Genomic DNA, 11367 nt, shown 5'->3' on the forward strand with positions numbered 1-11367 from the left:
CAGGGAGCCTGGAGTTTTCCAAGCAGCTGCAGGAACACCAGCATGGGTTGTGGAGGCTTGTGCAAGCCTGCTCATCCCCACAGGCAGCAAAGCACTGCAGCCATCAGAGGGGGTGGATCTTACCTGGTTAAACAGCACTGATGGAAACACCTCACTTTAATTTGGAGAGATGTGCTGGGGGAGGTGCCAGGCAGACCTGGGACACCAGTGTCCTGGCAAAGGCGTTGTGTGCACCTTGGTCACCTGCCTGGACACTGAGCAGGGACAGGAGCATTGCTGCCTGGCCCCAGGGCTCTGGGTTTCTGCAGCAGCTGTGGCTGGGTGGGTGTCACACATCCCCCTGCTGTTTGCACCTCCCCTCTCTGTGGGATAAATGTCCCAAGGGGCTTGTCAGGAAGGCTGGTGTCCCTTGGGATGCCATGGGGGAGCTCCCAGTGTTTTAACCACTCTGTCAGTGCCGCCCTGAACAGGGAGAAGGGAGCTGCCCTGAGAACGTGCTCCCATCCCCGTGGGAGCTGCAGGGCTGTGAGGGGGGCTGGCAGCCCTGGGGGTGCCACACCTGGCACCTGTCTGTGTTCCCTGCTCTGTGTGCACATTCCAGCCATGGCAGCGTGCTCCCCTGGTGACACTGAGGGCTTTGCCTGGTGCCACCTGCAGGGTGTCAGAGCTGCTCAGCAGCAGGTTCACTCCCTGGGATGGAACCCGGGACCTGGCTTTGGCATGAGCCCTGGCAGCAGGGTGCCCAGGGGGTTTTGGTGTGAGCCTTCAGCCCTGAGGCAGGCAGAGTTCTGCTCAGGCAGCTGCGGTGCTCAGGACTTCCCTCCTGCAGCTCAGGCTTTGCCCGTTTGTTGGTGACAGGGCTGGGGACAGCTGGGGCCCTCCACAGGAGGGACTCCCTGTGACTTTGGCTGCCCGGCTCCTCGGGGAGCTCCTTGTGCCAGCTCCCTGTGCCCGTGCTGCCACAGCTGCGGAGGGGATGGTGGCACCCTGAGCTGCCAGCAACCCCTGCAGAACCCAGGGCAGGCTGGGACGGTGGCCAGGACACGCTGAGCAGCAGCAGGAGCCAGCAGGGCCCTCCACATGCCACCCCCGAGTCACGGGCGCTGGATCACCCATGAAGCACCAGACTGGGACCGAAGCACGTTCCGTTCTCTTTGCAATCGCTCGTACGCGGCGTTTATTGCTCGTCTCTGCAGCTCAGCTCCTGCGCACCGCCGGGGGCCCGCAGGGCGCGGGGGGCACCGGGAGGGGCGGATGGCACCGGGAAGTGTGGAGTGGCACCGGGAGGTGTGGAGTAGCACCGGGAGGGGCCGGTGACACCGGGAGGGGCGGGTGGCACCGGGAAGTGAGGGGTGGCACCGGGAAGTGTGGAGTGGCACCGGGAGGGGCGGGTGGCACCGGGAGGGGCGGATGGCACCGGGAGGTGAAGGGTGGCACCGGGAGGAGCGGGGTGACACCGGGAGGTGTGGAGTGGCACCGGGAGGAGCGGGTGGCACCGGGAGGTGAGGGGTGGCACCGGGAGGGGCGGATGGCACCGGGAGGGGCGGGTGACACCGGGAGGTGCCGCGGCCGGCGGCGGGGCAGACCGGCGGCTGGCAGTGCCCGCTGGCCGCGCTGCCCGTGTGCAGCCGGCTCCTGGCAGCGGGCACGGCTACACCCTGCCCAGCATCCGCGCGATCCACCAGTTGCAGGGCATGATGACGCGGCAGAGGACCCTGCCGCCCTGGTAGCAGTAGGGGTACGGGTGGTAGCCCAGCAGCGGCTCGCACACCCGCCGGCAGTAGCGGTGGGCACGGCGGCACTGGGCACAGCAGTAGCCTCGCTCGTCCCACAGAGGGTGGAACTCCAGCCCGTTCTCCGACTGCCGGGAGGACACAAAGCCAGGGCAGTGACGGGCAGTGTGGCTGGGGCACCGGGAGCGGGCACAGCACAGCCTGGCAGGGCACCCTGGGCACCCAGGAGAGGAGCAGGGCTGCCAGGGGCATGGAGACACCCCAAGGGCGTGCACAGGGCAGCCCAAGGAGCACACTGGGGCATCCCAATGAGCACAGCTGGGCAGCCCAAGGAGCACAGCCAGGGCACCCCTGACCATGGCCAAGACAGCCCAGGATGGTGGCCAGGGCAGCCCAGGGTGGAATTCCTGCACTCATGAAGCCCATGGTGGGGTTCCTTCACTCCAAAAGCCCATGGTGGGGTTCCCTCACTCACTCATGCAGCCCATGGTGGGTTCCCTCACTCCTGAAGCCTGTGGTGGGTTCCCTCACTCACTCAGGACACCCCGGGCTGGGTTCCCTCACTCAGGCAGGGCAGGGCAGCCCATGGTGGGCTCCCTCACTCACTCACACACCCCAGGCTGGGCTCCCTCACTCACTCACACACCCCGGGCTGGGTTCCCTCACTTACTCACACACCCCAGGCTGGGTTCCCTCACTCAGGTGGGGCAGGGCAGCCCATGGTGGGCTCCCTCACTCACTCAGGACACCCCGGGCTGGGTTCCCTCACTCACTCACACACCCCGGGCTGGGTTCCCTCACTTACTCACACACCCCAGGCTGGGTTCCCTCACTCAGGCAGGGCAGGGCAGCCCATGGTGGGCTCCCTCACTCACGTAGTCGTTGACGGGCAGCTCCTCCTCGGTGAGCTGCCGTGCCCGGCGCCTGGGCCCCGCCTGTGTGTCCTGCTGCTGCTCCTGTTCACTGCCCCCCTCCAGCCAGCTCTGGCTGTCCACCACCAGCTCAGGGTCTTCTTCTTCTGCCCCTTCAAGGTTGGCCAGCTCAGGAGCTGCAGGGAGAGTCCAAATGCTGCTGTCAATAACTACGGAACAGGGGGACAAATGCAGCAGCAAGAATTAACGTCTCTGCCAGAATTTGGTGCCGAGGCACACGAAAAGCCCACTGCAAACCAGTGCTCCATGGCCTCCTGCTCTCAGCCAGCCTGGGCCAGGGCTGAGGGAGATTATGGCTCATTCCATGCCCATGGCTGGGTGCTGTTGGGGCTGCAAGGGGCTGTGGGTGTGCAGAAGCACGTCCTCCTGGTGGGCTCTGCTGCTGGGGGCTGGATTTGTAGAGCCCCATCAGAGCAACGTGATCTGGGGCAGATCACGCCCAGCTTCAGCTCTCTTAGCTTAGGAAAGAACCAGAGCAGCAATAATTTCCTTTGCTAGGAAGGTGCCAGACAGCCTTGGGACACTGCTGTCCTGGCAAAGGCCTTGGATGCACCTTGGTGACCCAGCTGGACTCACGGAGCCAGGACGCTGCTGCAGGAGGGTCTGACAGCAGGGACAAGGAGGCAGAAAGGGGACAGCAGTGGGGACAGCAGCCTCCCTCTGCAGCAGGGAGCTGGGTGCCCAGCTGCCCTCCAGAGCACAGGTGAGCTGGCCTGTGCCTGTGAGCCTCTGTGGCTGCAGAGCACAGGGAGCTGGCCCAGCAGGGGTTTTTAAACCGGCTCATTCGGCTGGAAGTGGGTTAGAGAGAGCGAGTAATTACACCAGCACATCTCAGAGGCCACAACCTCTGCGAGGGCTCTGTGGTGAGCAGCTGGAGGTGGCAACCCCGCCGTGTGATTTAGATGCAGATGTCTGCTCACACTCTGATGTTCATGTGGTGACGAGAATTTAGGCGTCCCAGTTTCCAGCAGCGCTGCTTTCTTTGCAGGTACAAGGGATTATATTTTTTTCCCCCTTGTTATGAGGAGGGTGGCCACTCTGCAAAGTGCAGGGCGGCGGGGAGCTGGCAGAAACAAGTGCTTTGTAGAGGGAGTCTTCAGCCCCTGCTATTAGCTTGGCCATGATCTCCTGTGGTCACAGGTGCTCGTGACTGAGATGTACAAGGAGGCTGTGAAAGTGTGTTCCCACCATGTCACAGAGGGGGACGTGGCAGGGGGCACAGTGTGTGGCAGGGCTGTCCCCAGTCAGAGGAGAGGAGATGGCTCCTTGTACCTGCTATTGGCGTGGGGTGGATCCAGAAGATGGTCACATTTCTGCAGATGTCAAAAATTTTGGAGCTCTTCAGGAATTCCTTGTTCTGAATGGGCTTTTCCCCAGGCACCCAGACCACAGACTGCTCAAAGTAGGTGGTGGTGATTTCTTGTCCCTGGAAGAAGAGCAAGGCATTACTCTGGTGTGGGGACACACCCTGCTCCCAGCACTGGCTGCTTCTCCTCCCCGTGGCTCAGAGGCATCTCTGCCTCCCAGAGAGCAGCTGGACTTCACCTGCCTTGGCCCTGGGGCTCACGGGATGCACACACAACACCCTGACAGCCCTCACCACCCTGCTCTCCTCTCTCAGTTCATCACCCAAGACCATTTTCCTGCACAGTCCCCACTGTCTGGAAGAGCCTTCTGGAACCCCCTTAGTCATTCAAAACACAGCATTAAAACACCTCTGCTCTACTTTGCTCCCAGGATTTAATTCCTCTCTCCTTCTGCTACTGATTTTTTGATCGAACACTTTAATTTACTCCTCACAGAAATTCTTTGCACGGCTGTGTTCTGTAATTTATACCACATGTCTCTGCCGTTGCATTAGGCCATGGTGTGTTTTGGCAGGCACTTAGGGAGGGAGATATATAAAGATTATGGGATGGGTCTGCGCTGAGCTCTCTGCCAAGGCAACGCTGTCTGTGTTGGTGGTGGTAGCCCATAGAGCAAGCTGGCAAAAAGCCTTTTTCTCTCCAGAAGGCATCTAGGGCTGTATATCTCTTTTATAGAGTTTTTCCTTACGGCTTTGGGAAGTCATAGGAAGGAGCCAACACAGCCTGACCCAGACTGGGTCATTTTTGGAGTCTCTGGTGGAAGCTGCAGGGTCAGGGAGGTGCTGCCTGCAGGACCTGGCAGCGTGCAGGCTCCAAGAAGACATGACTGGAGCTTAAATCTACATTTATCTCACTGGGTTTTACATTTCAGCTCTCTACCCGGGGCAATGTTCTGCTAAAGCCTGGGAAGTTATATCCCTTTTACGACGGTAGCTGAAAAGATCTATTAGCTTCTTAGGGCATAATCAAAGAATCGGTGTCTGGGAATTTGGGTCATGATTCAGGGAAGTGTTTCTGCCCACGCTTCATTTCAAACACGTGTCCTGCTGGCTTTTTATCTGCAGCAGCTTCCCTAGGGGGGACTCAATCTGCTAACACCCATCCTCTTGCAAATGGGGAGGCAGGAAGGCTGTGCCACCACCAGGGACGGGGACGGGGACAAGGGACAACTGCTGTCAGGGACTGAGCTGTCACTCCAGCTGTCACACTGTCAGGGAGGGGTTAAATCTGGAGCCCACACTTTTCTCCATGCAGCATGCAAGGGTGAGGCTCCTTGCAGCAGGATGCAGGAAGCAATCAGGCACATCAGTGGGATGAAGGTCCATGCAGGACAAGGAAGTGGCCCCAGCCTGGGGCTTCCCACCTCTCAGCTCTGCATGCCAAGAGTTGTCTCAATTTGCATTTCTTAAATGTGGCTGCTCTTTTAAATCCCTTATTCCTGCCTCATTTTCATTGAAAACATGAGGCTCAAATATTGGAGAAAACAATTTGATTGACTTTTTGGTGCCTGCTAATCCTGAGCTGCCTTACGACCTTTCGACTACAACAGGATTATTGTTCTTGATCTCTGCTTTTGTCTGTTGCTTTCTAATCCCGTCTCTTTTCACTTGTTTTCATAAGCAATCCTCTGAAATAAGATCAGTTTATGAAGCGATCACAACTCATTATTTCTTTATTGCACATCTCTGGGAAGGCTGGAGCAGATGGGAGGAATGGCAGCCCCTCTGCCAGGGAGAGGAGCGGGTTTCACAGGGCAGAGGGGAGCCCTGCTCTATTCACCTACCTCAAGCTCAGGGATCTTGGCCTCTGTCGTCTCAGGCAGGACTTTAGTCTGAGTTTTGATGAAACATTTTTGAAGTCCCACAAAGAAGATGCCGGTTATTCCCTACAGGATCAAAGCAAACACCCAAAAAGCAGTCAGGGCAAGCAGTAGGATGAATAACGCATGGAGGCAGGGTACAGCTGGAGGAGGAAGGTTTACTCATATTTTTCCTGTTGCTATTTTTGTGCCAGTTCCGTTCAGCAGCGGTGCTAAGATGCACTAACAGGTTCTCATAAGGGATATTGCATTTTATGGTGTGGGAGAACTGGGATTTTTACAAATATTTTAAGGCAGGTAGTCATAAAATTTTACTCTGCTCCTCTTCTCCTGATAACTATCATGAGCTCTCATTATAATAAATAAAAATATGCAGAACAGCATCTGACCGTTATGGTTATATGAACGTTCAGCCCCCAGTTCCTGCTAGGTTATTAGCTCAAAATTTTGCCATATGTCACTGCACAGGGTATTTCCCTACAAATTTTAATTAGCTTTCATAGAGAGCCTTCTTCAGTGTCATGAGGTTTTAATGCTCTTCAGGCAGACGAATGCACTGGGCTCAGATAGACTGATGATCATTGCATTCCTTTGCAAGGGTAAATCCAATAACTAGCTCTGGCTTCTGAGATGTATTTCACTGGAGCTGAAGCACACCACTATTGAATACTGGTGGAAGCTTATGTAGGTAGCACATCTCCTTTCCTCTGAGAGCATCCCCAGCGTGGCTGGGTCTTGCTCTCCCTGATGCAGGAATAAATAGTCCTGGACTTGCTCCAGGGACTCCCCAGCGTCCTGCAGGATCCCATCAGTCCTGCTGCAGGACTGCAGGCTCTCAGGGACAAGCTGCCACACTCACGTTTTTGAAGTCATGGATCTCCAGGATCTCCTCACTGCCGTTCCCGCTGCTGAAGGTCTCTGTCCTGGCCAGTGGGTCAATCTCCATCACAATCTTCTTCCTCTCACCGTTGCTGAAGAACGTGTGCTCCATGTCATAGACCTGGGAGGCCAAAGTCACACAGGGGTCAGCCCAGCTCCCCGTGGTTTCACAGGCTGCCCGGTGGGCAGACAGGCTGTGCTGGGTGTGTGACCAACGCTGCTGGGACCCTGCCGTGGGTCTGGCTGCTCCCTCACAGCCCAGCTCTGAGCAGAATCACCAGGGCAGGACCAGGGGAGGCAGCTCCCAGGCACGAGCCTGGGCTGGCTGAGAGGGCAGGCTGCAGCCAGGACACAGGTAAGGTGTGTCAGACCTGGGAGAAGGTGCTGCTCACACACCTGCAGCCAGGACACGGGTAAGGTGTGTCAAACCTGGGAGAAGGTGCTGCTCACACCCCTGCAGCCAGGAGGATGGTAAGGTGTGTCAAACCTGGGAGAAGGTGCTGCTCACACCCCTGCAGCCAGGAGGGTGGTAAGGTGTGTCAGACCTGGGAGAAGGTGCTGCTCACACCCCTGCAGCCAGGAGGATGGTAAGGTGTGTCAGACCTGGGAGAAGGTGCTGCTCACACCCCTGCAGCCAGGAGGATGGTAAGGTGTGTCAAACATGGGAGAAGATGCTGCTCACACCCCTGCAGCCAGGAGGATGGTAAGGTGTGTCAGACCTGGGAGAAGGTGCTGCTCACACCCCTGCAGCCAGGAGGATGGTAAGGTGTGTCAGACCTGGGAGAAGGGGCTGCTCACACCCCTGCAGCCAGGAGGATGGTAAGGTGTGTCAGACCTGGGAGAAGATGCTGCTCACACCCCTGCAGCAGGAGCTTTGCCCCAGCTCAGCCTTTGCTGGTGCTTTCTGTGGCATGAGCCTGGTTACACCCCAGACTGGACTGAATTCCTGAACCCACAGGTGCTTCATTCTCCCTTCTCCCTGCTCGTCTGCTTGTTGCATGCTGCATCCCTGGTTTGCTCCATCACGGTGTCCCCAGCTCCCCTGCTCCACCGTGCCCTCCCCAGCTCACTCACTCCATCTCTGTGCCTTCTGTTCCTCCTGAAAGGCACAGGTAAGAGCCTCCCTCTGCCTGGAGGAGATCAAGGGTTGCCTGCGGTTCAAAGGCCTCCTCGCGGGCTGCTGCGGAGCCGCGGGGCGCTGGCAGCCGGCTTCCCGGCGGCGCTGATCCCGGGAGCCGCCGGGAGCGGCCGCGCTCCGCCGCTCGCGGGGGCTCGGTCCTGCGGATGCCTGACCCTCACAGGATGAGTACTGGCAGATGCTATTTGAAGCACAAAAGCGATCCTGCTGGCTCGGCGGAGAGCTGCGGGGCCCTGGGGAGCCTCGTTTGAACGGCGCTGTGTGGAAGTAAAGGGGTTCTGCAAATCCCCTCGAGTCCACCGGGCAGGGAGCAGAGATGGGGGCACGGGGATGGCAGAGCCCTGTTCATCCCACGGCATGGCCATGGGGCAGGAGCTGGCCCCACTGGTGAGGGGCAGGAGCTCTGCCCTTAGTGCCAGCCCAAACTCCCTTTCACAGTGCCCCGGCTCCTGCACATCCCTTCCCTCGGGGCTCAAAGCCTCTTAGCAGTGTTCCCAGCATGGGTATCCCCTGCTTGGCACCCAGCTGGGTGCAGGACTGCCTGTGCAGACGGGAACTGATGGGAACATTCACCCCTGCTGAAAGGTCAGAGGAGTGATGAGTGCCTTGGCAGCCACGGACATCTCCTCTTGCTCTGCAGGAAGATTTTATAAAGATATACAGCTCTCCATGGATTTTATGATATGGTAAAACTGTCTGAAGCCCAAAACGGGTGGAAGGCCGCTGGTTTGACTGACAAAATGCACACAGTGCCATAAATCATTTCAAGGAGGGCAGGATCCCGGGTGGCACCTTACCTTCAAGTGCTCCTCCATTTACAGAGAATGACTTTGGCCAGCACAGCAGCCAGCTAACCCACTTGGGCTTTGCCAGCTCTGAGCTGCTCAGAGAGCTATGAGATGTTTTATAGGGCTGAAAATGACACTTGCTGGTGAACGGCTGAAATATGTCCCTCTGAAGGCTGTGATGAGCCCCTCGTTAGCTGAATCATCAGCTGTGCTGGCTGGAGGAGGCTGCTGTGCAGAGGGCAGAGCCGTGTCCAAGGCCACCCCTCAGAGCAACAACTCTTCTTTCAAGTTTTTTTCCACTCTCCAGTTCATGAAGGAAGCTTGAAGGGTTTCATGCTCTTTAAAGAGTTTAATTCCCCTTGGCTGGTATTTTTGAGCGTTACCAGCTTCCAGCCTGTTTGTCCTGAGGACTCCTGGCCCAGCTGGAGGAGCCCCAGGGGCAGGGCAGCACTGGGCTCTGGGCTGTCTGTGTGCAGCCCTGCTGCAGGAGCAGCTCTGCTTTCTGGTGACCTCACACCCTGCTTGCCTGCCCATCAGGAGCTGGGGGGTGCTCATGGACTCCATCCTCCACCCGTGAGGACCCCAAGGGCCGGGGCTCTGGATGTCCTTTCTGAGGCTGAGGCATTGTCCCTGCGTGGAGAAAACCGCCCCTCCAGGGGTTAACAGCCTCTTCCCCTCACGGCTGGCATGACCCCTGTTTTTCTAGGAACAGTAGAGACTTTATAATGGTCTTGGCAGGATTCTGGAGGAACATATGGCTTTTATTGTTTTTCCTTTTATTTCAGGGGGTATTTAATTCTATTTGCTGATAAGAAGATAAAGTTTCCAGCGAGCAGGGTGCTTCCTCTGCCCGGCAGGAGGGCGGCCTGGCCAGGCTGGAGCAGCTCCAGGACAGTGCAGGGAGCAGACTGGAGATGCCAGCGTGGGAAAGAGGCTGCCTTGGCTGTGCACAGGAATTTTGGAGATGTTCTTAAGAGCCAGCAGAACCCACTGGTGATGGGGTGCAAAGCAGGGCCTCCTGGAGGAGCATGGAAATGCGAAGGAAAGCAGGATGAGGGGCAGCAGGCAGGCTGTGGGTTTGAAGGTTAAACGATTCACTTGGGGTGGGGATAAAAAGGGTTCTGGCAGCTCTGTGAGGGTGCTGCAGCGGGCAGAGATGGTGGGGAGGCACAGCCCTGCTGCCACCCCGACACGCTCAGCACTCACAGCAGTGTCTGGCTGTGGCTGGGAATAAAGGAGCCCAATCCAGTTAGCAGGAGCTCCTCCAGAAGCTAATCCGTCTCACCGTCCCTCACATTGCAGACACATTAAAGTAAGAAATATAATCCATGACAATCAATCACCACTGCGTCCTGGCTTTCTCTCCTCTTTATGCGGTGGCATAATGACTTTTCCACCGGTTTCTGGCAAGATAATTGAAATGAAATGGAAAATATTTTCTTACTTGTCATAAAATTTGCTGCCGGTGAAATAAGAGAAACTTTAACTCTTCATGGCGTAGCTCCCATTCCCTGTAATTGTCAACTGGGGAAAGAACGCCGTGACAGGGGAAAAAACCAGCCTGCATAAAGTAAAAGCTAGTTATGAATAATACAACGATTTCTAAAAGTCCCATGAATACCTGTGGTCTGAGAAAATGCATTTTGTGAAGTTGCCTGCCTTTTGGAGAGCTGTTAAAAGTTTCAGCGAGTCAAGGGGAGGGGGACAGCTCCGTCTGGGGAAGCAGCGCTCTGAAATGCCGGATCAAAGAGTTTTTACTTACTTTTCTGGGCGCTGGGTTCCAGAGGTACTTGACACCAAAAAATATCAGAATAAGGGCAAGGAGCAGCAGGCTGAAGAGCAGTCCGCAGAGCTGGTACCTGGGGCAGCCCTTCTTGCGCGGCTCTGCCTGTTGAACGAGAAGGCAGCGCTGGCCGGGCGTGCCGGGGCTCGGCGGGAGGAGGGCACGCGGGGACCGCAGGGACACTGCGGGCACCCAGGGGTGCCGGGACATGCAGGGACGGCAGGGACACTGCTGGCACCCAGGGGTGCCGGGGGAGGAAGGGACACTCCCGGCACCCAGGGATGCCCGGAGTGCAGGGACACTGCTGGCACCCAGGGGTGCATGGAGCGCAGGGACACTGCTGGCACCCAGGGGTGCCGGGACATGCAGGGACCGCAGGGACACTGCTGGCACCCAGGGGTGCCCGGAGCGCAGGGACACTCCCGGCACCCAGGGATGCACGGAGCGCAGGGACACTCCCGGCACCCAGGGGTGCCCGGAGCGCAGGGACACTCCCGGCACCCAGGGGTGCCCGGAGCGCAGGGACACTCCCGGCACTCAGGGATGCACGGAGAGCAGGGACACTGCCGGCACCCAGGGGTGCCGGAGCGCAGGGACACTCCCGGCACCCAGGGGTGCCGGGGCAAGGCAAGGTGAACTCACGTCCAGAAAGCGGCAGTGCTCCGGGCTGCGCCCCGCCGTCCCTCCCATGTCTCCGCCGTGTGCGCGGAGCCAGCCCGCTCCGAGGAGGAGTCACGGAGCCTCCGGCTGCACACGCGGTGGGAAGGCTCGGCCACGGCCACCCCCACGGGGGCACCGCCAGCTGTCCCCAGCGCTGCTGTCCCCAGCGCTGCTGGCTGTCACACACGGCCGGGGTCACGCTTCTCTGATCTCTGCTTCTGCCCCATGCTTCGGCCCATGTGCCAGGCTGGAGGTGCCCAGAGTGCCC

General features: G+C 58.2%; 1 protein-coding gene across 1 annotated transcript; it reads right to left on the bottom strand.

The window, feature by feature from the left end:
- Positions 1–1340: 1340 nt before the first annotated feature.
- TNMD (tenomodulin) lies at positions 1341–11132 on the bottom strand. The gene is made up of 7 exons (XM_064426350.1): positions 11082–11132; positions 10419–10544; positions 6711–6851; positions 5816–5917; positions 3938–4091; positions 2609–2781; positions 1341–1861 (listed from the first exon to the last, which is right to left on the bottom strand). Exons 1-7 carry the CDS (start codon positions 11127–11129, stop codon positions 1652–1654), a joined length of 954 nt encoding a protein of 317 aa, XP_064282420.1. The 5' UTR covers positions 11130–11132; the 3' UTR covers positions 1341–1651.
- Between the last annotated feature and the right edge of the window lie 235 nt (positions 11133–11367).

The sequence above is a fragment of the Passer domesticus genome, chromosome 7 (genome assembly GCF_036417665.1).
Source record: "Passer domesticus isolate bPasDom1 chromosome 7, bPasDom1.hap1, whole genome shotgun sequence".
NCBI lineage: Eukaryota > Metazoa > Chordata > Aves > Passeriformes > Passeridae > Passer > Passer domesticus.

Coding starts and splice junctions, on each gene's coding strand:
- TNMD (XM_064426350.1), bottom strand. CDS start 11,129: ATGGGAGGGACGGCGGGGCGCAGCCCGGAGCACTGCCGCTTTCTGGAC. Junction 5,918..6,710: donor AGATCCATGACTTCAAAAAC/GTGAGTGTGGCA, acceptor TTGATCCTGTAG/GGAATAACCGGCATCTTCTT. Junction 1,862..2,608: donor AGCTGCCCGTCAACGACTAC/GTGAGTGAGGGA, acceptor TCCTCCCGGCAG/TCGGAGAACGGGCTGGAGTT.